This window comes from Mycothermus thermophilus, assembly GCF_041956435.1.
Source record: "Mycothermus thermophilus strain CBS 625.91 unplaced genomic scaffold VTJ04scaffold_1, whole genome shotgun sequence".
NCBI classification, from domain to species: domain Eukaryota; kingdom Fungi; phylum Ascomycota; class Sordariomycetes; order Sordariales; family Chaetomiaceae; genus Mycothermus; species Mycothermus thermophilus.
Window position 1 is genome coordinate 476,552 of NW_027191427.1, and position 21,520 is coordinate 498,071.

At 54.1% G+C, this 21,520-nt stretch overlaps 11 protein-coding genes across 11 annotated transcripts in view; 5 read left to right on the plus strand and 6 right to left on the minus strand.

Annotated features, from left to right (window-relative positions):
- VTJ04DRAFT_165 (uncharacterized protein) overlaps nucleotides 1–2,667 on the minus strand; it is a gene marked incomplete at both ends in the record, with an annotated part of 3,565 nt that extends 898 nt beyond the window's left edge. Inside the window, 3 exons of the mRNA XM_069359360.1 lie at nucleotides 39–67; nucleotides 1,036–1,456; nucleotides 1,590–2,667. Coding sequence (XP_069222775.1) covers nucleotides 39–67; nucleotides 1,036–1,456; nucleotides 1,590–2,667 — 1,528 coding nt within the window. The remainder of the gene's footprint in view (nucleotides 1–38; nucleotides 68–1,035; nucleotides 1,457–1,589) is intronic.
- A 1,952-nt stretch (nucleotides 2,668–4,619) lies between these two features.
- Nucleotides 4,620–4,953, minus strand: VTJ04DRAFT_166 (uncharacterized protein; the record flags this gene model as incomplete). The annotated part of the gene is made up of 2 exons (XM_069359371.1): nucleotides 4,620–4,806; nucleotides 4,889–4,953. The coding sequence occupies 2 exons, from the start codon at nucleotides 4,951–4,953 to the stop codon at nucleotides 4,620–4,622; spliced, it is 252 nt and encodes an 83-aa protein (XP_069222776.1).
- A 748-nt stretch (nucleotides 4,954–5,701) lies between these two features.
- Nucleotides 5,702–6,840, plus strand: VTJ04DRAFT_167 (uncharacterized protein; the record flags this gene model as incomplete). Its single annotated transcript, XM_069359382.1, has 3 exons — nucleotides 5,702–5,952; nucleotides 6,072–6,585; nucleotides 6,664–6,840. The coding sequence occupies 3 exons, from the start codon at nucleotides 5,702–5,704 to the stop codon at nucleotides 6,838–6,840; spliced, it is 942 nt and encodes a 313-aa protein (XP_069222777.1).
- A 351-nt stretch (nucleotides 6,841–7,191) lies between these two features.
- VTJ04DRAFT_168 (uncharacterized protein) lies at nucleotides 7,192–8,162 on the minus strand (the record flags this gene model as incomplete). Its single annotated transcript, XM_069359393.1, has 2 exons — nucleotides 7,192–7,836; nucleotides 7,902–8,162. 2 exons carry the CDS (start codon nucleotides 8,160–8,162, stop codon nucleotides 7,192–7,194), a joined length of 906 nt encoding a protein of 301 aa, XP_069222778.1.
- An 864-nt stretch (nucleotides 8,163–9,026) lies between these two features.
- On the minus strand, nucleotides 9,027–11,137 carry VTJ04DRAFT_169 (uncharacterized protein; the record flags this gene model as incomplete). Its single annotated transcript, XM_069359404.1, has 5 exons — nucleotides 9,027–9,177; nucleotides 9,231–9,779; nucleotides 9,835–10,332; nucleotides 10,385–10,691; nucleotides 10,756–11,137. 5 exons carry the CDS (start codon nucleotides 11,135–11,137, stop codon nucleotides 9,027–9,029), a joined length of 1,887 nt encoding a protein of 628 aa, XP_069222779.1.
- A 1,191-nt stretch (nucleotides 11,138–12,328) lies between these two features.
- Nucleotides 12,329–12,988, plus strand: VTJ04DRAFT_170 (uncharacterized protein; the record flags this gene model as incomplete). The annotated part of the gene is made up of 1 exon (XM_069359416.1): nucleotides 12,329–12,988. One exon carries the CDS (start codon nucleotides 12,329–12,331, stop codon nucleotides 12,986–12,988), a length of 660 nt encoding a protein of 219 aa, XP_069222780.1.
- Nucleotides 12,989–13,969: 981 nt separating this feature from the next.
- On the plus strand, nucleotides 13,970–14,608 carry VTJ04DRAFT_171 (uncharacterized protein; the record flags this gene model as incomplete). Its single annotated transcript, XM_069359427.1, has 3 exons — nucleotides 13,970–14,006; nucleotides 14,064–14,161; nucleotides 14,225–14,608. 3 exons carry the CDS (start codon nucleotides 13,970–13,972, stop codon nucleotides 14,606–14,608), a joined length of 519 nt encoding a protein of 172 aa, XP_069222781.1.
- A 454-nt stretch (nucleotides 14,609–15,062) lies between these two features.
- On the plus strand, nucleotides 15,063–16,480 carry VTJ04DRAFT_172 (uncharacterized protein; the record flags this gene model as incomplete). Its single annotated transcript, XM_069359438.1, has 2 exons — nucleotides 15,063–15,159; nucleotides 15,222–16,480. The coding sequence occupies 2 exons, from the start codon at nucleotides 15,063–15,065 to the stop codon at nucleotides 16,478–16,480; spliced, it is 1,356 nt and encodes a 451-aa protein (XP_069222782.1).
- A 491-nt stretch (nucleotides 16,481–16,971) lies between these two features.
- Nucleotides 16,972–18,961, minus strand: VTJ04DRAFT_173 (uncharacterized protein; the record flags this gene model as incomplete). Its single annotated transcript, XM_069359449.1, has 7 exons — nucleotides 16,972–17,457; nucleotides 17,508–17,690; nucleotides 17,838–17,859; nucleotides 18,091–18,098; nucleotides 18,156–18,275; nucleotides 18,333–18,501; nucleotides 18,564–18,961. The coding sequence occupies 7 exons, from the start codon at nucleotides 18,959–18,961 to the stop codon at nucleotides 16,972–16,974; spliced, it is 1,386 nt and encodes a 461-aa protein (XP_069222783.1).
- Nucleotides 18,962–19,369: 408 nt separating this feature from the next.
- On the plus strand, nucleotides 19,370–19,661 carry VTJ04DRAFT_174 (uncharacterized protein; the record flags this gene model as incomplete). Its single annotated transcript, XM_069359460.1, has 2 exons — nucleotides 19,370–19,402; nucleotides 19,494–19,661. 2 exons carry the CDS (start codon nucleotides 19,370–19,372, stop codon nucleotides 19,659–19,661), a joined length of 201 nt encoding a protein of 66 aa, XP_069222784.1.
- A 127-nt stretch (nucleotides 19,662–19,788) lies between these two features.
- VTJ04DRAFT_175 (40S ribosomal protein eS19) lies at nucleotides 19,789–20,603 on the minus strand (the record flags this gene model as incomplete). The annotated part of the gene is made up of 4 exons (XM_069359471.1): nucleotides 19,789–19,847; nucleotides 19,904–20,257; nucleotides 20,324–20,339; nucleotides 20,571–20,603. 4 exons carry the CDS (start codon nucleotides 20,601–20,603, stop codon nucleotides 19,789–19,791), a joined length of 462 nt encoding a protein of 153 aa, XP_069222785.1.
- Nucleotides 20,604–21,520: the final 917 nt, after the last annotated feature.

The window sequence follows — 21,520 nt, forward strand, 5'->3', positions numbered from 1 at the left end:
TTCCTGTGGTCCCTGGGCCCGTTGGGCGCCCCTCTTACCTCTGGGCTTCCTGAACCTCCTGTAGAGCCTAGCACAGGCGTTGGCTATGATCTCTGCAGGCTTCTTGCCCCCTGGTAGGTCTGGCTGCTGGATTCGCTTCTCAAAGTCCGCGAATCGCTTGTTGAGGTAGAGGTCTAAGGGGGGGGAAACTTAATATTAATTTCCAACTTATGTTATTTTTCTATAAAAACTAATTAGCATACCTTGCTTTATATCTCCAAGCTTAGTTCAAAATTAAAAAGAACTGCTACTATGTCTAGTATTTATACCTATAGCTACAATGTAAGCAAATAGGGAGCAAGTGGGAAGTAAAGGTTAAGGAAATTAAAGACAGGGAGCTAATTGATAGGGAACCTATAGTTTTATAAGCTACAAAAGGAAAATGGCAAATATACTTCGCCCCCTAAGAAAGAATGATGTTTTACTGCTTTAAAACGAAGGGGGGTGGGTCCTGAATGACGAAAACAGAGCGTAGGAGACCACTCGGCCAATGTAACCAAAATGATCACCCAAGTAATTCAGCCTGACTAAGTGCACCACTTGTATTGCTATCTCATAACACTAACGCACATGCGAATTCACGCACTTGATTGACCACCTTTGGGTCTCTTTCCTGCCACAGCAGCTATTATACTCCCTAGGGACCCATTCATCTATAGAGAGCCACCCCTGAGTACGGATATTTTATTAACCCGCATCAATATCTGCGCATGTTGGTACCGTTGGAAGCGGTGTGGAACCTAGCCAAGATTGATTGGGTTGCTACACAAGCAGGTAGATACATGAGATAACAACAAAACTTGGAACTTAAGGAACCTCAACACTGTCAGTGCCACATTGTATCCTACCGAGATAAACATCCAATCCACGTCCATTTTTCACTCCCACTTTGCCCACTCTGCTAATAACTGAGCCTGTTGCCGACGAAGCATGGACGCTTGGCGCGAGAGCCTTTCGCTTTCCGCTGCCTCCTGCTCAGACCGGATGCCAGCGTACGAGTTGTACCTGTTTCCGGAGGAAGAGACGTAGGACTTAGTAGAGGTTCCGAAATCGATGGCAGCCGACATCCTGTCGCCGTGACTGCGGATGCTCGCGTGGACCGACGCCCATTCCGTGTTCATGATCTGTGCCTTTAAGCGGTTGATGGTGGGCATCAGTTCACACCATTTCAGAAGGCGCTTCTCGGTGAAGGCGAAAAACTCGTCAAGCTTTCCGCTGTCGCACGCTTCCTGGTACCGGCGTTGCTGGCCGGTCGAGTAGAAATGGCACATGCCCGGCTCGTTTGGTCTGGCTTGGACTGCACGGAGCGTCATCTGAGACTCAAAACGAGACCCGGCCAGCACCATGTGGTAGTGCCAAGGGCACGCGGTGCAGTTAGTCCATCCCCACCACTTGCGGCCCTCCACCGAGTCAACACCTGGGCATGGTGGCTCTAGGATGAGGTCCCGGACCTTGTCCTCATACTTGGCCCATACACCCGTCAATATGACCTCGAACAAGAGTTTGTTGAAATATTGACTGCCATTGACCACCGTAGTGTTGAATGTAACACCATTTCTCGCCGGGCACCACGCTCGGCTGGTCGGTAAAGAACTCGGCAAGCCCTGGTAGTACGATGCGACTCTCATAGCAAGCCTCACAGACACCGTAGTTGGGAATGGGCGTGCCCCGCACGTTGTAGAACCGTCCATTGACAAAGCCCTTCTTCTTCCCACAGACGGGCTTGGACGCGATGGACAACAAGCTCTGCCGTAGCTCCTCGGCGCCCAATTTCCTTTCGTCAGCGAAGACAACGGCGAACCCGAGGTTGATGTTGTGCTTGGGGTGCAGGTCGCAAGCTCTCAAATCGCCGTTTCCCTCCCACCATGCATCACTGCCCACCACTCTGGGCTCCACCACCTTGGGTTCGACGATTCCTTCCCACCGCGAATCCTTGAACCTATCCACATAGCACCTCTCACAGATATCAATCGTGTCACATCCGCGGATTTTCCACCACTTCGCCCCCTGTCTGAATTCACCATCGCATTCCGGCAAGCTCAGTCGCAGTTTGACATGCGCCACAAACTTCTCCCAGTCTCCCTTGAAGATCAGGCGCATAGCCGACTGATTCCACCCATCGCAACTCGCTCCTTCAGGGTGCCAGCCTGGTCGCTCAGCGAACCGAGTCTCCCATGGACCCCCACCGATACTATCCTCGTAACAACCCTCGCAAATCGTGTACGCGTTCTCATCGAGCGCGGAAGAATCTTTCGCGACAAACCACTTGATCTTTGCTGAGGCTGGCTTTGGCCCGGGGTCACCACAACAAGACATGGTTCCAGAAGAGCGCCGGCGCATGTATTCGATGAGCGGTTCGAGATCTCCCGTTGCACATGCTTTAGGCCACAACACGCGTGTGATGCGGGGAACGTGAAAACCACAGGGCGTTTTCCTTGCCTTTTTTCCCGCGAAGGACGATGCAAATGTCGACGGAGCAATGTACGTCTCATAGCAGAAAGCGCAGATGGGAAACTTGGGCGACGATGGATGGAAGTAAACGGCGAGTTCCCCGTCGTATATGCCGGGCATATTGCCCACACCACAGGCGCGAGCCTGTGGCGTCGACAGGAAGGGAGAAACATACATGGGGTGAAGGGAATAGTCGGTGACGACAACTTCCCCCCTGCCTGGAAGTGGGTTGGTGGAGTACTTGGGGATGGGGGTGGTGATTGGAGACATGACGTTCTGGATTTCTGAAGCGAGCGACTCCATAGAAAAGTGCGAAGGTGAGCCAAGTTCATGCAGAGGTTCTTGTTCGGCGCTGGAGTTGGAGGGACGGTTTTCCGGGGCACTAGGGCGGGCATCTTCCTTGCTCGAGGTGGGTTGAGCGCCGGTCGCGGGGGCATCTTCTAGGATGGTATCGCTGATTTCCTGACTCCCCCCTGAGGTGGGTTGAGAGGAGGATGCTTGGACTGGACAGTTTTTGACGCCCGAATCTTGATGGGCCCACCTGGGTGACTGTTCGGCTACTCTTGTGGCTGAGTGATCAGAAGGAGCGTGCGGCTCTGAGACAAGGCATCCTTGAGGATTCGCACATTGGGGGACAGCCAGGCTTGGTGAGTCGGTGGTTTGCTGGTGCGGGATCGGTGTCGAGGGGTTCGCTGGAGGTAAGCGGGTGGTCTGGTCGGCTTCCTGTGCGTCAGAAGGCATTTGACAAGCTGCTTGGGCTGGAATTGTTGCAAGGACATTAAGCACCGAAGCAGATTGTTCGCTGACTTGCTGAGTGGTCGAATGTTGCCGTGGGAGAGTATCAGGAGCCTGACAAGCTGCACCCGTGGCAGTGCGTTCAGGGTGCGAGTTTTGTTCCGGACTGTGAGCTGCCTGGGGACCATTGGATTCCTGGAGGAAGGGGGCGGGCAAGTGTGTTGCTGGCTGAGGCGGCGGGACAACGGGTAAAGACAGGGCAAGAGGTGAGTTTCCAGCCTGTGGTTTTGTCTGATCCAGCAAAACCGTCGGCGGCCCGTGTGTTTGTTGCTCGTATGATAATCGAGCACCGCTTGTGACGATAGGTTGCGAGAAAGGAGCTGGAGAGACCACATAGTCCTGAGTTCCCTCCGAGTTCTGGGTTGCCTGGGGAGTTCCAAGAGTTGCTGGCTGTGGAGGCTGGGCTGAACCAGAGACAGAATGAATCGGTTGATTTTGTGGCACTTGGGCAGAATCATCGGCTGTGGGTTGCGTCGTTGCATTCTTTGGGCGATGAGCCTCCAAGATGGAAAATGGCTCTGTATGATCGGATTGATACTGTTGCGTCATGTCGTATAGTTGAGGCTGCGAGGAGCATTGGGGTGGTTGAAAGGCCAGCGTGGATGTCATCGTAATTCCAGACACTGGCGTCCCAACATCTGGAGTCCCCGCAACGGGTTTTCTAAGAACGGGTTGCCCCGACACAGGCTGCCCAAGTACGGACTGTCCCAGCACAGGTTGCCCCAGCACGGGTTGTCCGAGCACGGGCTGTCCAAGTACAGGTTGTCCAAGGACGGATGTTCCAACGACTGGCAATCCAGAAGAAGGCGATGGAATAGACAACGAATGATGATACGTATTGGCAGGCGAAGGAACTGGCTGAGAAGACGGGCTTTGCAGATTCATTGGAGGAAGGGTCTGCAAAGATTGTACACCAGAAGAATAAGGCACTTGAGGTTGAGCTTGGTTCACTGTTGGTGGCTGCGAATATGGAGCGGGAGACGATACAGAGCCTGCATACGGGCCCGGGGGAGAAGCGTTCTGCGAGGACTGACCAAATGACGTCGTTTGGGGTCGGTCCTGAACAGGTTGATTTTGCTGACCGTACGGGTATGGCTGCGGAGTGATGGCACTTCCGGGCGCTCCCGGATAGGCGCTCGACGGCGGCGTCTGCGCCTTCGCCACGTAGCTGTCTAGTTTGGACTGGACCCCAGCGAGAAGAGAACGAATGATGCCTGACGAGCTACCTTTCGCAGCCGATGGGGGAGGTGGAAATGCGGGCGCCGGTTGAGGAGAAGGCGTGGGACGCTGTTGACCTGCGAGGAAGGATTGGATGTAGGCCGAAGGGTCCTGGGTCACGGATGAAGGCGGGGGCGAAACCACGGCCGCTGGCTGGCGAGGGGGGAGCGGAGGAGGTTGTTGATGTTGGCCGGGAGGTTGAGGATACTGGCCCGGGGGTGGGGGGTAACCACCTTGCGCGTGTCCCGGGGCTTGTGGTTGTTCGTATCCTGGGCCATATTGCTGGACATGATGGAGGAATGCCTGTGGATGTCCAGGTGGCTGCGTATGCTGAGTGGGCGTAAAGAGTTGGGGTTGCGGTTGTTGATGCTGTGGATTTGCATACCACGAACTGTCCGGAGGCTGTCCCTCGTAGGGATACGAGTTGCCGCCATAAGGGTAGTTGTACATTGTAAATGGATGGGTACCGTCCTTCTGCGTATTGCGAAGACAGACGTGGACAGGCCTCGCGCCTTTGAAGTATGAATGGGGCGGGAGAAGGGAAAGGTTGAGCACAACGGAACAAGTGACACGGAGCAGGAAGCTAGGTAGGTATGTGGTCTTGACGAGGTCCCTTAATCCGAATCACGATGAGAGAGACTGACTGGCACAGCGCATGAGGACTTGAGCAACAAGACTATACGGAATCCCAGAATGTGGAAGACCAGGTAGCTATTTATGTATGCATATACATACATACACAGATGCCTGGGAAAGAAATATAGCTCAGGCACCTGAACTGTCATGGGGAGGTCCCTTGCATGATGTGCTGTTGTTGGGCAGAGGAAGGTTGATTAGCTTTGGCTGAGCTGAATGTTAAGCTACATCCTTAGGCTCCTAAGCCCCTGAAGACTAACCGAGTCCAGCAACACGGTGTAGAAAGACGGTTAAGCGACGTGGATCATTGCTTCCATACATGGAAATCTTGGGGAGATGCGGCGTTTCCCGCAGGGCCCCACTTTCGGTGCTTGAAGTGTATCCATCCCCCACCTTCCAGGCTCCACGATCACAAGCAAAGTGTCAATTCGAGAGCCGCGACACGACCGGGGCTAACAGCATCCTGGACGTGAACACGTCTTTCCTCCTTGGATCCCAACACCGCCCCCCGCCGCTGCCCTCTCTCCAACCAACAACACCTCCATTCTCCAACACCACAGAAATGACGGCAAACACGGCCTGTCAGCGCTGGCAGGATGCGCGCATCAACGGTACCGCAAAGATCGAGCCCATCGGGTCCCATCACGGTTCGCATGCCGAGGCACCACGTACGCTGCCCGACATCTGCTTCGAGCTCCGGGCGAAAGTCAATGCCTTCCTCGACGAGCAACCAGACGACCGCATCCTAGCCGACGTCCAAAAACAAGTTAGGATATCGTTGGACGTTATCAAGGAGGCGCTGCGCCGCTATGGGTAGGTGCTGTGGCAACCATATGGCCGAGGTGAGGGCGGGCCGGCAGTCAGACACGCAACTGCACACTCCGGGTACACCTCTGGCTAACTGATGGCTGCTGTCAATCAACGTGACCAAGACTCCAACATCTCTCCCTCTCCTACAACGGCGGCAAGGACTGCCTCGTCTTGCTGGTCTTAATATTGGCCTGCCTGCCAGACTGGGTTTCCTCAACGCATCCGTCTCCGACGACTGATCACGACCCTCCTGGGAAGCCCACCGCCAACGCCGATCCTCCCAACACCGCCAGCAGCATCTCCGAGTCCCCGCCACCCCCCACAGCCACGGCTCTTGACCGGCCGCTGCAGGCAATATATATTGTTGCTCCCCATCCGTTCGCCGAAGTCGAAGATTTCGTTGCCAAGTCGGCTTCTGTGTACCATCTGGATCTCACGCGTTATGCGTTGCCCATGCGGTCTGCCTTAGAAGCTTATTCGAAAGATAGGCCTGCTGTGAAGGCGATATTTCTTGGGACACGGAGAACAGATCCCCATGGGGAGTTCCTGACGCATTTCGACCCGACGGACGATGGCTGGCCCCAGTTCATGCGCATCCATCCAGTAATTGACTGGCATTACATTGAAATTTGGGCTGTAAGTCCCAAGACTCCCCTTTTTGCCCTCTATGCCTCACTGTTCAGGAAATAGGATAGTGTTGCTGACCCTGTGTAGTTCATCCGTCATCTCCAAATACCCTTCTGTGATCTGTACAACAGGGGCTTCACCTCCCTTGGGGGCGTGACTGACACCCGCCCGAATCCGGCACTGGCAGTTAGCGGGGATGGATCAAAATTCCGCCCAGCGTATGAACTAAGAGACGACGAAGAGGAACGCCTTGGTCGGGATTGACCAACCATTGTCAAACCGCGGCTCTGTTTGCCTCGTTGGGTAGATAATAGAGGCCACCCACTGCGTGGAACTGGTCATATCGATCTTGGGACACTTGGGAGTTAAAACAAATGTTTGGACAATTGCGATCCTGCGTCGATCGTGACGATGGCCTGTGTGGTCTCACGGTGGTGGTACGATACAGCATCTTCTTCATAGACGATAGACACCATAGACATCTTTGCATGTGGTACGGCGATCATGGGTAGGGATTCCACAGGCTACTTAAATTCATGATTTGATCCTGCCCTGAAGTGGAGGGCATCTGGTCAGAGTCGTTACTAGTCTGTCCAACTGTCCAAAGCCGCCTCCCTAGGTATACTGCCAGGCACCAAAGGTGCCAGCCGGCAATGGGTTGATCTTTAGATTAACCGCGTGGCAGTCCTTCAGCAGGTCTGCTGTGCTTGCGTTCTTTGCAACCAAATTCCACGCCGTCCCGCCGCCTCCTGACGCCCTCGGTGGGCAAGCAACCCATCCCCAGCCATTGCCGTTGAGATTGACGAAGCCACCCCCCTTGTAGGCCCCGAACCCAGTCGTGAGGCTACCAGGTGGGATGTATGCCGAGTGCGCTTGTGTGTACTTCATATTCCAGTACGGATCCAGATAGGCTTGCTGCCCGCCAGGAACCATGACGCTCATGGCGACGCTGCCGCCGCTAGCGACCATGACTGTGATGTTCCCCGGGGGACATGTCTCCCTCGGAACAACAGTGGGACAGTAGCTGCTCGTCTCGCCGTTGAGTAACCAGTGCAGTCCCGAAGCAGTGACGGGCTTTCCATGGATGAGGATATTGGGGTTATCGACAGTTAGGGTGAACGGTGTGTCTTGGGGTGGGAGAAGGGTGAGGATGTTGTTTGTGCACGTGTACATGAACTTGCTGTAGCATGCACCAGCGCAGTGTGACAACGGCTCTCCAGCAACGACGGGACACAGAAACTGGTTGTCCCAGCACACGTACTTTTGTACATGAACCCAGGTCAGTGTCATGGCAATGATGTTGGCCCAGAGGAAGTGTGCCTTACCTGCGCTGGGTCATACCTAGCCGGTCCGCAGTCGAGGAGATCGCCGAGGACTACGCCAGCAAGCCCGATTATGGCCCAGACGGAGACGAACCGCCCCATACTGGGTAATAGATACTGGGTGATAGATGCAGGCAGATCTAAGACGCTTGAGAGTTGTGGAGATGGTGGTGAGGGAAAGAATGAGGTTTGCCTTGGTTTTGGCGATGGTTTACCCAGGAACCCCGATGAGAAACCGAACGAGAGGGGTCGGGGCATGCTCATGACTTCTATATATCTAGTTCAGGCGCATTCAGTCACCATTTTTCGACGGACAAAAACCTGGCAATTTCCCTGTAGCCTACAGACAATGAATACGATTGTGGCAGGGGAAGGATGCGTATTTTCTCGTATTCCCTCCATGACGGAGCGAGGTTGGAGGACTAGAAAAGGACAACAAGATCCCGGTGGACATCTACTTGCTGTGACTGGCCATAGGTTTGTCTATCCTGGGAACTGGTGACCTTGGGAACCCTCACCACCCTCGGCCGTCGGCGCCTCAGCGTCCCGAGCAATCTCAGCCAATGCCGATGGAAGACGAGCAGCTGGCGCGGGGAATGGCTCGGAGTACCAGAAGAATATGAACCTTGACATGGGTGGCTTCCGACACCTCGTATCCGATGGCAAACTCCCCACATGACAGCCCTCGGCTGGGAGGATCTTACAACCGTAGCATCGAGCCGGATCAACAAAGGCCCGACGGTATCCCCTCCAATACCCAGACTCCTACAAAATGGAGATGAACATATATCATGACGTACTAGCCATCGCTGTCTTGTTCGACTGCTGGCGCAGTGGGATACTCGCCAGACATGTCCTGGGCGGGCGCTGAGTAAGGACGTAACAATGCTCAGACCCAAAGCGACGGGCCGATTACTCGATCAATACCGCTCGCACCATCACGAGGGTTGGATACGAACGCCAGCTCAAGGATGACAATCGCCCAGGGACAGGTGGATAAACTCGGACTGGGATGCGAAAACGGAATTGAAGGGACAATAATGGCATCCACATCCACAGGTACTGTTCGGTAATGTACCTTTACAATGCCTCAACTTCAACCACAAGGGGTGTGCTTCCTTCTAAGTGTCAAGAGAGATGTTTCCGTCGCCGTCGCAGACGCTTTTCCCGCAAACGCAGATTTCGACGCCGCTGAAGTAATGCCCTGAGGTAGTCGTAGATGACTTCCCTCAAGAGGATGAGGGTCGTGAAGACGACCACGGGAATGGCTATTTTCCAGCTGAGGACAGGTGTGAGCATGGGCTTCAAAATACACCCGAGGGGAGTACTCACAAATAGCTAACCCCTTGCTCAAGGTCAGTAAAATTGTCAAAATTCTGGCCAAAGTAACCCGTGAGAAACGTGAGTGGAAGGAAAATAATGGTCGTGATTGTGAGCTGTTTCATGGATTCGTTCTGATAGGCGGATATTGTGTTGAAGATGAGGTCAATCATGCCCTCAGCAGACGCCTTGAGTTGATTAAGATTTTCGGTGATCAGAACACAATGGTCGAGGATATCTCCGAGATAGGTGTACGTCAAGGGCGTGATGATGACGCCATGGTTGGGATCCAGCAAATGCGCCATAAGGACGTCCGGGGAAACATCGGTTTCGTGGTCTCGCAAGGCGTTGATCAACGCAGTGATGGGGTTGATAAGAGCAAGGATCTTGTTGATTTCGGAGATGAGGATATAGAGCTTCTTGGTGTGCTCGATGGTGGGCCGGTTGAGAACGTCGAGCTCGAGATCCCCAATGACGTCGCCGTAACAGGCCGTGACGGGGATGGCAAGGTCAATAATGCCGTCAATGATGGCTTGTCCGACCATGGAAGCATCACATGATCTATGAAGCTGGTCAGCACAAAGCGATAGCGGCATATTGGGCCACATATACTTACTGCCGGATGATGGTGTCGGTGGTCTGGAGACGGTGAATGATGGGTAGTTCAATGTCCTGGGCCGATTGCTCAAAAAAGCTGATGATGCAGTTGTCGTTGGTCAGGAACACAGATACCTGCTCGCAGGCTACCGCCAAGTGCCGAGATGCCAACGCAGAATGTCGTTCCATGTACTCAATACGCGTACTGTTTGGGGGAGCATGGTAGCGTTGGAGGGTCCGAAGCTGCGAGATATCTGGGTCATCCGAGAACCCCGTCGGCTGTGACCTGAGCTGAAATTGCGGCTCCTGATGAAATTTGTCGTTGGGGCCCTCGGAACGAATTGCCCTCCTCAACCTCCGGAACAGTCTGCGGGGCCATTTCAGGCTCCCAAAGCTCCCTTCGCTCCTAATGGTCCGTGTGCTAACGTCCGAGTCCGAATCAGAATCATCATCGTCCGGGTCATATATGTGCACCAGCTTCAGCATGGTCAGAACGAGAAAGGCATGAGTGGGGAACCTGGGCTTGTCAGCGATATTTTCGTCTCACAAAAAACCCGATTGATCCGCACCATTCAGACTTTGTCCGGTTTCTTGTGTTCATGATATCCTCTATGGCTAGTCGGTGGAGATTCTTGTATCGGCCAAGGGTCTGGATCACGTCCCAGCTGAGCCCATTAACGTTGATCCAGCGGCACCTCACCCACTTTGGTTGCGGTTGGGAGAGGAAACCCGGCAGGCTTTCGTTGTTAAGCTTCTTGATCGAGAGCCGATCTTGCGAAAAATCGACAACCGTGATATCGCATGGCGCACTCAATGTCGGCATCGAAGCGTGGCCACCGTCCGGCTTTGTTGGGTCCACGCCAGGCTCGGCGCCCGCTGATCGCAAGGCTGGGTGTTAGCAGGGACCAGACAGTGGGTTGTGGCAGCGAGAGCGACATACGATGCCAGCCTGGTTGGGACGCGAACTCGTCGAAGTCATCAACCGTCCTGAATGTCCCCGCACGCGTGACTCGCCGCCTGATGTTGGGGTTCATAGCCGCTTCGATGTCAGAGCGAATGTAAGCAGGCTTGACTTGCGGACCAGGAGACGTGGGCGAGGGCGGAGGGGCGGCCCCGGAGGTTGTATGTGACTTCGGATCATTGTTCAATTCTGCGCTAGATCGGGAGTGACGGCAGTTTGAGATTTGACTTGACGGGGTGATGTTCGTGGTGTCTAATGTGGGAGGCGCCAATGGTGGGTTCGGGGTTGTCGCGGGACCAGGAGTGCTACGAGTCGCGTTGACGCTGTCGGTTCTTGTTGATGTGGCTGAGGTCTTCTCCATGTCCCACTAAGTACCTAGTTATGAACAGTCGGGTCTGTCCAATATACTCGATTCGATCCGTGTTCTGGCAAATGATTTGCGACAATCCGGGTCGCAGGCCTGGCGTATCCAAGCTGGAGTCAATTTATATGTTGTAACATTAGAGAGGCTGCTGATCGGCGTATATGAGCTGGCGGCCACCCGTCCCTCGACCTGTGGAAGAGATGGCCCTTATCAATCCCCATGTTGTGTTCTGCGACAGGGGTTCTGGCCTGGATAAAAGTGGGGCGCCTTGAACAGCGGGACCCGACCTTGGGGTAAGTTGGTGGGTTTCACTGTTCCAAGTTTCAGGCTGGAGATGTTGGGTATGTTGGGTGGTTTGGGGGTTGCGTGCAGATAGTGAGCGCCAACTGAGTAACCGTGTGCACTGCATCAGGTATGTACATACCTACGGAGTACACACTGACAACCTCGCCGCCGACGAAGTCGCAAATAAGTTGGGTTGTTCCTGTATTTCAGGTGTCGACTTGTCATCCTCCCGTCCGGGCGGATAGCTTGCTTGGTTTGACCACCCGCCCTGTCGCGTCTGGGAGCTGGGACTTGGGTTACCTTGGTTCAGGTAAATACCGTGGGGGCCTGTCAGGATCACAATGGAGGGCAAGGCATGTGTTATACTTGTTTGCGTTTATACGGTCAATATCGGTTGGCCTTTTAACGCTAATGGCTTAAACCGGACACACGAGGCACCTTTCAAGATCGAAAAACGTTGGGTCTTATTACCAGAGTACTACCTAGGTACTTTCAAGTTCCAGGCTTCTACGAGAACCTCTTATCAGTAGGATGGGGTATGTATCAGAAAGTTATCGGGTACTGTACCCAGGTGCCAGTCAGGTATGGCCTGGAAGCTAGTTAGGGTGCCTGCTGGATAAAATTTGGTCCGGAATGAAATCAGCGTGTCTCGCCGCCAAAAACAATAACAGACCCCTGTGTTTCCACTGCGGGGTCCTCCTTTATGAAACGAGCGCCAAACTCAACGCCGAACTGGACGTCGCGTACGCGTTTTCCACTTTGCAACCTTGCGTACCGCTGGACGTCCGAAAAGCCGACATCATGAATGAGCCCGGGCAATAATGGCAATCCCCTCAGCGACAACGCGAAAAATACAGACATCCGCCACGTCCTCTTGTAAAGTCTTCTCGATCGAATACACCGATGCCTGTTCAGACGGCGCATGGAAGGCCTCCTATGACGGATGGAGCACCTGCAAAAATTGGGGAGCAAGTGGCTCGAAAGAGTGACCCAATACCGGACGGCTACAAGTTCGTTCGTAAAGGCAACGTTTACATCACACAACACTGCCGCATCAAAACCCACGAGGCTGGGAAGACTTTGTATGTGGTTCTCGACAAGATCAACAAGCCAATTGGTTTGCGATGCCCAAAGTACATCTTCAATGCCGTCCTGCGCGAGAACGAAGCGACCGCCGCCAAGCGCGCAGCGGTCATTCAAAGACGGGACGCAACCCTCAGGAAGCAGTTTGAAGAAGCTGTGGCGGAAATATTTCCTTCCATTCCCAGGCAAGATCTCCAATGCGTCATCATGCATACGCTGAAGAAACGCAGTCGACGTGTGGGTCGAACCAACAAGTTCTCGCTGCACCAAAAAGTTCGACTTGCGGTCAGTGCCCATGTCCGACACGCCCATACGAACTATGAAGAGCTTCTCGAGCAACGAATAAACAAACTGACCGCCCGGGAAATCGTCCTGGAGAAGGTCAATAAAGTCACCATGCGCTGGGGCGGCCAACCATTGAAGTCACCCTCTCAACCACCCAAGATGGGGCGTCAAGCGAAGCGTCCCAAGAGCACCTGAGCGTCGAAAGCAAACCCGAAGAAGGAGAGCGCCGACGTTACAGCAAAAGAGTGTTGTAGTCATCCAAAAGAGTGGACTTCGCTACACTACGGACCTGGAGGGATCATTGAAGTCTGCGTCATCCAGCAGCTATCCGACAGCGGAACGGGGCACCAGCATCCGTTGACGCAATCGGGAGGGACGCTCCCAGATGGAACCATAAGAGACACCAATGTTGCGGAGGTTGTCTAGTACATGGGCACATATGAGTTAGGTGGTTCTATTGGTGCTGCTGGGGATACCAGAGTCCCGGGCTCATTGAGAGAGGTGGTGCTGAAGACCAGGACATTGGGGTGCTGACTGCCGGGGGGTGCTGACTGTTGACCGTGGGACGAGCTTTCTGTGGGGAGAGACTGTTAACGCGTGTCGGGAACAGATGGCAAGAGATAGGCTCAGGAAGGAAGCATACCACAGGCCCGGTGCCTGAGGCAGGTTGAGCCAGGACTCCCGTGTTTGAGACGTCTTGGTGTACACTTCGCCTGTGATGGTAGGGAGGCGGGCCGGGAAGGTAGATATCGTATCATTGTCGGGGTATTGTTGCTCGTCGAAAACCCGCCAGGAGAGTGAAGTTACCTTGCGTTAAAATGAAGGCGAGTGGAAGAAAGAATGACTTCCCCATGAAGTTGATCCAATTGCTAAATACGGAGAGAGTAGTTGCTGGCCGCGCCTCATCTCGGCGGCCGGACTTCCCACCACCACTCTCGGAACTGTCGCACATCCCCACTGACGTCCGAGGCCGAGCTCCAGGGCAAGAACATCTTGCGCATGTCCCGCGACAGTCCACGCTCATTTCCCAAAAGATAAATAAAGCCCCGACCAATTCAAACTTCGTGTTCTTCTCTCCATTTTTTCTTCCTCTGTTTGACACAGTCGCCAGCAGCTTGCATCTAGCCAAGACCGAAGCCAACATCGAGTCCATCACTACCAAGAGAACACATTACAATGGCTGTCGAGAAGAAACAGCAGATCACCTTCGAAGGTTGGTTCTTAATGTGACAGTTCCTGAGAGATCCCAATGAGTTGACAAGAGAGACAGAGTACCTCGGTTGCACCGAGGCGGCCTTCGAGTGGGCTGACAGCTACGATTCGAAGGACTGGGATCGCCTCCGCAAATGCATTGCCCCGACTCTCCGCGTAAGTTATCGAGAAAAAAAATCCATAGCGCTCTGGGTTGTGTGCTAACTTCGAGATGCTTAGATCGACTACCGTTCGTTCCTCAACAAGCTCTGGGAGGCGATGCCGGCCGAGGAGTTCATCGCCATGATCTCTGACAAGTCGGTTCTGGGCAACCCACTGCTACGGACTCAGCACTTCATCGGCGGTGCCAGCAAGTGGGAGAAGGTGTCAGACACGGAGATCATTGGGTACCACCAGCTGCGGGTGCCGCACCAGGTCTACACAGATGAGAGCCTGACGAGCGTCGAGGTCAAGGGACATGCCCACAGCCACAACACCCACTACTACCGCAAGGTGGACGGTGTGTGGAAGTTTGCTGGCCTCTGCCCCAACATCCGTTGGTCTGAGTACGACTTTGAGAAGGTGTTCGCTAGTGGCCGCGACAGCTTTGGAGAGTCGAAGTAAAGGGATTATGAGGGAGCGGGACTGTGTCCGAGGTGAAGGAGGCCTGAAGAGACAGAGACGGCGCGACGAAGCACATGTTCATATCCATAGCACCCAAATATCCAGCTGAAGTTCTAATACAGTTTTCAGTACGCAGCCCAGGGAGACAATCCAGGATGAGAGGGTTGCTTCATGCCCCTCAGGGTTGTAGGTCCTGTAGGTGTGCCAGATAAACATGCCTGATCGAGAAAGTGGGACAGGCTCCACTCAAGCATAACGGGTTGTGAAGCTTGAACCGACGTCAGTCAGCGCAAGCCACTGTGGAATTTGCCTTTTTTTTTCTTTCGTTGTCCTTGACACTTCCACCAAACACCATTTCCAGACCAACGGACTGTCAACTCCTCGCCCACCCAATGATCTTCAACAGGTGACAATCACCGGCAACCCTGCTGCTGCTAGGCAGGCTGCAGTCATAATGCGCGAGTTTATGCAATACATAACCAACGCCTTTTACGGCGCGACGGGCTGGAACGAGGATAACACATACAAGGAGTTGAACGCGACAGCCAAAGGTCCGCTTCCTCTGCCCCATGCCATATTGTTCTCGAAATCTAATGCCAACAGCTTCGCGCAGGCCTAATTGACTTCCCTCTCCCCCGAGGACTTCGCTTCACCCTGTCGTCTCTCGCCACTCCGCATTTTGCAACCAGCTACCAACTTGGTAGCGTCGGTGTCGTCGACGGTTCCATATCTTACCTCCATAGCACCGTCCCTTTGACAAACATCGCCGCCCAGTCAGACCGGATTCCCCTATCGGCTCTCTTGCGATCGTACCGCCATCTTCATGGTCTTGGCTCCCGAGACGGTCAATGGTGTTGGGAGGCAGGTGACACACCAAACGACGCCACACAACCCGCAATCACCACCAGTCCCCCAAACACAACAAGTGAGGGAAGCACACTTCTTTATGGACGTCTGTACCTGCCTCAATCGCTTCTCGAAGCGTTGTTTGTCCGCCGCCTCAATCCCAATCTCCAGCTGCAGCTGTCCGCAGTCAGTGAGCGCTCCCTTCGCAATGGCGGCACAATACTAGGTCTCGTGCAGTACGACAAGGGGAAGTACGGGGTAGAGGGGCTGGTTTCGACGGACGGCGGGATGCTCGGCATCCGTGGCCTGTATAATTTTGGTGGCGATACCTCTCCGGCTTCCTCCCCCGGTTCCTCGGTTGGTTCAGTAACCCAGGAGAACGGAGGAAACGGCCAACAGAGCGAGAAGGAGCGCATCTATGGCCGCTTCAGCGCTGGGGGTGAGGTCTATTATGGAACGCTCAACAAATCAGGCGGTATGTCCTTGGGCGCACGATTTGCCACGCTGCCCGCCCACCGCGGCACGCCGCTCACGGCCACCTTGACCATTAACCCATTGATGGGCAACATCAATGCCACCTATGCCGTTCTCGCGAGAGACTACTGCTCGCTTGCCACGCGTATGGAGTTCAACGTTTACAGTTATGAGAGCGAATGGGCGGTTGGCATGGAGCTCTGGAGCAACCGGAAGCCAGCCGGCTTCTTGCTAGGCGCCGATCCCAGAAACCTGTCGGTTCCCGAGCCGGGCCCTTTAAAGAAAAAGGAACGAAGTTTCCAAGCCAAACTGGAATGGAGATTGGACGATGAAGGACCGAAATCCAAAACTCCCGAAGAAAAGCCTGCTGCCGAAGACCCTGATGAGTACAGGGGCGTTTTGAAAGCGCGGATGGATCATCACCTTCGTCTCGGTGTGCTTTGGGAAGGCCGCGCAAAGTCGCTGATCTTCAGCCTCGGCACAGGGATTGACCTGAGGAAACTGGACGAACCATTCCGTAGTCTCGGTTTGGCAATACAGTATTCATCGTGACGGCGAGCCATGCCTGACCGTTCCCTGACCTAGGATGATCGATCGCGCCTTTGTGCCTTTGCTGTGTCTCTATGGATGATGTCCAACGAGCCTGTTGCTTGCTTCATGAGCTACTACCGAAGACCAGAGGGAAAACAAGTAACTACTTTCACAATGGTTTGACAGCGACTATACACATTACATGACGTCCCCCCTTCCGTCCCATCGACGAGGTCGCCTGTTTTCAAGGTCCTCGGTGGCATGACTTTGACTTAATGAACCCATCAATGTTCAACCAACTGAAATACATCAACGACCTGCAGCCTCTAAGCACCGATTCCACGAAAGAGGAGTCGATCCAGGGCCACATCACCATAGGTTGTGAACGCGGGAGCATTGCCGAGAAAAGGCACAGTGGCCTTGTCTCCAGACCTCACCATCCAACTGCACAAAATCTTCGAGTATCTGGATACCCGACAAGCCCTGATGTATCCCTGATACCCAGGCGAATCTCAATTCTGTCCCCGATAATGAGCCACAGCTCTCGCGAAGGCACTCCTGGATTTAAACCTCTCGTCCCTTCTTTGCTGGGCACGAGAGGTCATTCTGGTATTGGGGACCCCACCGTCTCTTGCAGGAGCATCACCACGAACAGAAGAAACAACGCCAGCACCATGGGCAAAACTGTCAATGACCGTCTTATGCTGCTCAAGTCGATCACGGTTATGCAACAGTACGGTCTCAGAGGTTGACATTCCAGCGGGCGGCAAAGCACGGTTGTCGAACCGAAACCGGTCGAGATTAAGCTCGGCTCTGGATTGCTGGATGGTCCGATGAGTCTTGTACTGCTCGCGTAGGTTCTCCTGAGAGAGAAGCATGCTGCTCTCGCCTCTGTGGTTGGGGGTACCGAAATCCGCCGCCGTGATGCGGCTCGACGGTTGATAAATGGGCTTTCCAGACGTGGTGCCCCTCAGAGGGTCGATAAAGGTTTTCCATTTCTGTAAAGGTTAGTGACCATGACTGGACGGGAAAAGAATCGGGGACGTACCTTTGGCGGATCGCAGGCTGTAGCTAGTGGATCATGCTCATGATTCGCGGCACCCTTCCGGGCAACAGTCTCATGACTCCCAAGACCACAAGGTGAGCTGGAAGCCCTCTGCTCGTCTCGACCCAGGCCAGTCACACCCCCATCTAAAGTCGAGACGCGCACCTTTTTGGAGTCGTCCTCCCCCTGATCGCGAAGCCGTGTTTCCTAGGCCTGTTCCGGGGCTCCAGCAAACCGCCGCTTACAACGGTCACACTTGCACTTATCACAACCCATGGGCCCTTCACGGATGCCTCGGACGAGGAACGGTCTGGTTTCCACGTATATACTCACGCTGGTAGCTTTCTTAATCGCACTGAGAAACCCCCAGCACTGCGTTAAGTTTGCAAGAGTTAGCCTCCGGTGCTTTCTCCGAGCATTTGCATGGAGAGATGAACATACGCTTCCACAGGGCGAGTGGTCCAGGTAGATCCATGCCTCTTTCTATGCGGCAGGAATGGCTGCCTCTCGCAATTCATGGAGGCGGCGAAAGTCGGTTGTGGATAAAACCGCTTGTAGGGTAGCAATGATCCAAAAGACGGCCAACTTCTTCTCCTATTTCCGCGGGTTAGACAGGGCCATGACAAGTTTTGAGAGCAATGCCTCACGTACCACATGGCTCGCTAGAAACCGACCATGGTGTTCAGGGAGGTGGACACCATTGTTATCTCGCTGCGTAACTGGAATGTCGAAGTCCAGCAGTTTGGCAACCTCCCTGACCAAAGCCAGGTACTTACAGCTGTCAAGCACATTTGGGTCTTGGACCAAGTCGGGTTTCCACCCACTTACCGCAACAGTCCTGACTTCCGGACGTAGGGCAGAGACGATAAAGCCGACGGTGGCCTTTTCAAGGTTCGGTTTGGTCACTTTGAACACGGAATCTGCCTTCACCACGCTGATGGTATCTCCGCCTTTCGCGAAGATCGAGCTTGAGTTTGGAAATTTTCCTTCGCGGCGACTGTAGAATGCAATGTTCAACATTAATTCACCTTGCGGCGAACGGAAACCATGAGGACTCACCATGATTCCAAAGCGGCTGGGAACCGCAGAAGCTTCAAAATCCCCAGCCGTTCCTTTCTCTGCTTCGATGTCGCTGGGGGCATTCCTAGCCGTCTGTAAAGTTCCAGCTTTCGCGCGAAGAGACTCGGCCTATTGTAGTGCCGAGGGTTGAGTCCTCGGCGGTCGCGGATTCGCATGGATGCCCCAGCCTTGAGAATGAGCTTCACAATCCGAAGGCGACCCGTTAACACAGCGGCCATGAGCGGAGTGGTACCATCGTCATCTTGGGCATCAATGATTCTTTTCCTATCGGGACGCTTCAGAAGCTTTGTGACTTCATGTGCCCGACCAGTGATAACTGCAAGATGTAGCTCGCTCTGGCCGTGGGCGGGTAAGGTGCCGCCCCGAGCCGAAACCATGGGTTCTGCTTGAGTCTGGGCAAATTCTTGTATCAATGTTAGGACCCTTAATGGAAACTCGAGCAAGATTGGTTGAGTTGACGAGTGCTTACCTCGAACTGGGTCGGTCGTTGCCGTTGAAAGATTAACGAGGAGTGTTTCAGTGACGAACACTCCAAGGGGTGGACTCCAAAGGAGCCAGGTCGATGTGCTGGAGAAAATTCGGGGGGCGTGGTGAGAGAAAAAGAGTCGCAAGAGGTTAACAACGGCCGACGACCGTCTTGACAATATTCAGCCGGGTGGATAACTTGACCACCGACAACGAAATAGAGAACGGGCGTAAAAGTTGTGCCTCGAAGGAAAAGAGTCTGATAGAAACTGGGATCGTAACACCGAGAGAATGATCGATATGGGGAAGTAAGAGTCAGCATGGGAAGATTGGCTGTGGTTGTGGAGGAAAGGGTAAATTGGTCGGGCTCACCCCCCGGAAACGAGAAACAAGAACACAAGTCGGACAGATGGTAACATGTGAGAGAAAGCCTGACTTCACCAGGCCATGCTGCCAGAGAAGGGTATTAGGGACTTGAGAGAGACAAGGTTACTTGGTGTGGGGGCGGGGCTGCCACCGCTTCAAAGTCGTTTCGCTGACTGTATACACGGTATGGAGCTGAGCCCGAGTTGGTTGACGGAAGTAAGCCAGAGACCCTTTTATGACGCCTAAACCAGATGCTACCGGGAATCATGACCAGACCCAACCAACCAGTTCCTGCTTTTTGGCCTCATATCGGCCAGCATTGCCCACGTCCACCCAGCAAACCCCGGACTTAGAGTATGTCCTAGTGTGCCGTTTACTCGTCATCCTCCTCCTCCTCACCAGCCTCAGCCTCCGCGACGGTCTGGGCAATCCCTGTCGAAGCTATTAGAATCAAAAAATATCACGCACAACAGCCAAGGAAAACGTACGGTCAAGATCACGCTGGCCCTGCTGAGTGATGCGGCGGCCACCCTTCTCCTCATCCTGCTCAACAACCTGGATCTTCTCGAGGGCCTGCAGGATCTTGCGGTCGACGCTGCCGCTAGCATCGACATGCTTCGAGGGACGAGTGCCCCGGTTCTTGGCGCTGCCGTGGACCTTGCGAAGGCGGCCAACACCGACGGTCTTCCTCAGGTAAACGTGGCGGGCGACAGAAGCGGCGCGAACGTAGAACCAGTCGATGTCCTGGGGAGGCATCTCCTTGCCGTGGCCGGTCTTGACGGTGTCAACCCAACCGGGCACGGGGAGCTTGCCCTGGCGCTTCAGGAAAGCGGCATAGGCGTCTATGAGTGGCTTGTTAGTCTCTGTCAAACAGCGAGGGGTGAGTGTTGGAAGAATTGGTAACTTACTGATGAACTTGTGGGCCTTTAGGTCGGCAGCAACCATGATTAGCAAAATTCCGTCTTCAGAGATCTTTCGATCCCCTCACGCCTGCTCCCTTCATCTTCCATGTTGCTGCTGTGATGACCCAAGGTCGACCACCGTCGGCCGGGCGAGACTCCTTCTCAGGAGAATCGCGGCGACTCGGACAGCTCAAGAATTGGGTTGGGTTTCGGCTGCAGAGGTCGTTCACGGCAGAGTACCGCAGAAACTTACATCCACATCGCGAACGCTGACACCTCCGGGCATTTTGGCGGTTGTTTAATGGGTATCTGGCGGAGATGGTTGGCTTTGGTCGTTCGTGATGGCACAAGCTGAACGTTCGTGTCGGAGCAACAGCAACTCGATGTCTGGAAAATTTCAAGTGGGGGGAGCACGGTTTCCAGCTTTCTTGGCATGCCAAGAATTTAGGGTTCCGGCCCTTTCCCCACACACTGCTCAGCCCCCAGTTCCTTTTGATGGCCCAACATCCCAGAACAAACCACGTGCACCTCAACCCTAACCCTCGATGTTGGAGCGTACCTTGGCAAGTGGGCACCAAACATTCAACCAGACGGACCCTGGAAAGGATCCACGCCAGGGCGGTTTGACATCCATGATGACATGCAAGGATGGGGGGACAGATATTGGTCGGTTCTGATTTCCGGATTTGAGTCCTCCTGTCCTCTATTAACATGACATACACTATGACATGTGGCTAACACGCAAAAAGCCCAGCATGGGCTTCAGGCATATGGTCCTGTTTGTCCCACCTGCTGCGGGTGATCGCTTCGGTCATCAAATATGGCCTTGAAACGCACAAGGCTTGTCGTTCAAATGCTTGGGAGAGGAGAGGTTGATCTGCCTGCGACCCGCGGATCGACCTCAGCCTTAACTGGACTTGGTCCTACTAACAAGGTCACATGCAAGAAAATACTTTCGACACGGAAGTACAAAGATAATACCTCCTATCCCACGGGAGGAATTGAACGCGCTGCAACGTCTACTGATCACCTGGACGAGAGTACCTGTTCACGAAAAAACAGAGGACAGATGGAGCACGCGCCGAAGTTGAACGCCATTGAAGATCGCCCGGGGGTTCCCGCTCTGCGTCATGAGATGTGGGGCAGCCCCAACTTGGGGTTTGGACGGCTTGGCGTCAACTCCAAACAAAAACCGTTTCACCA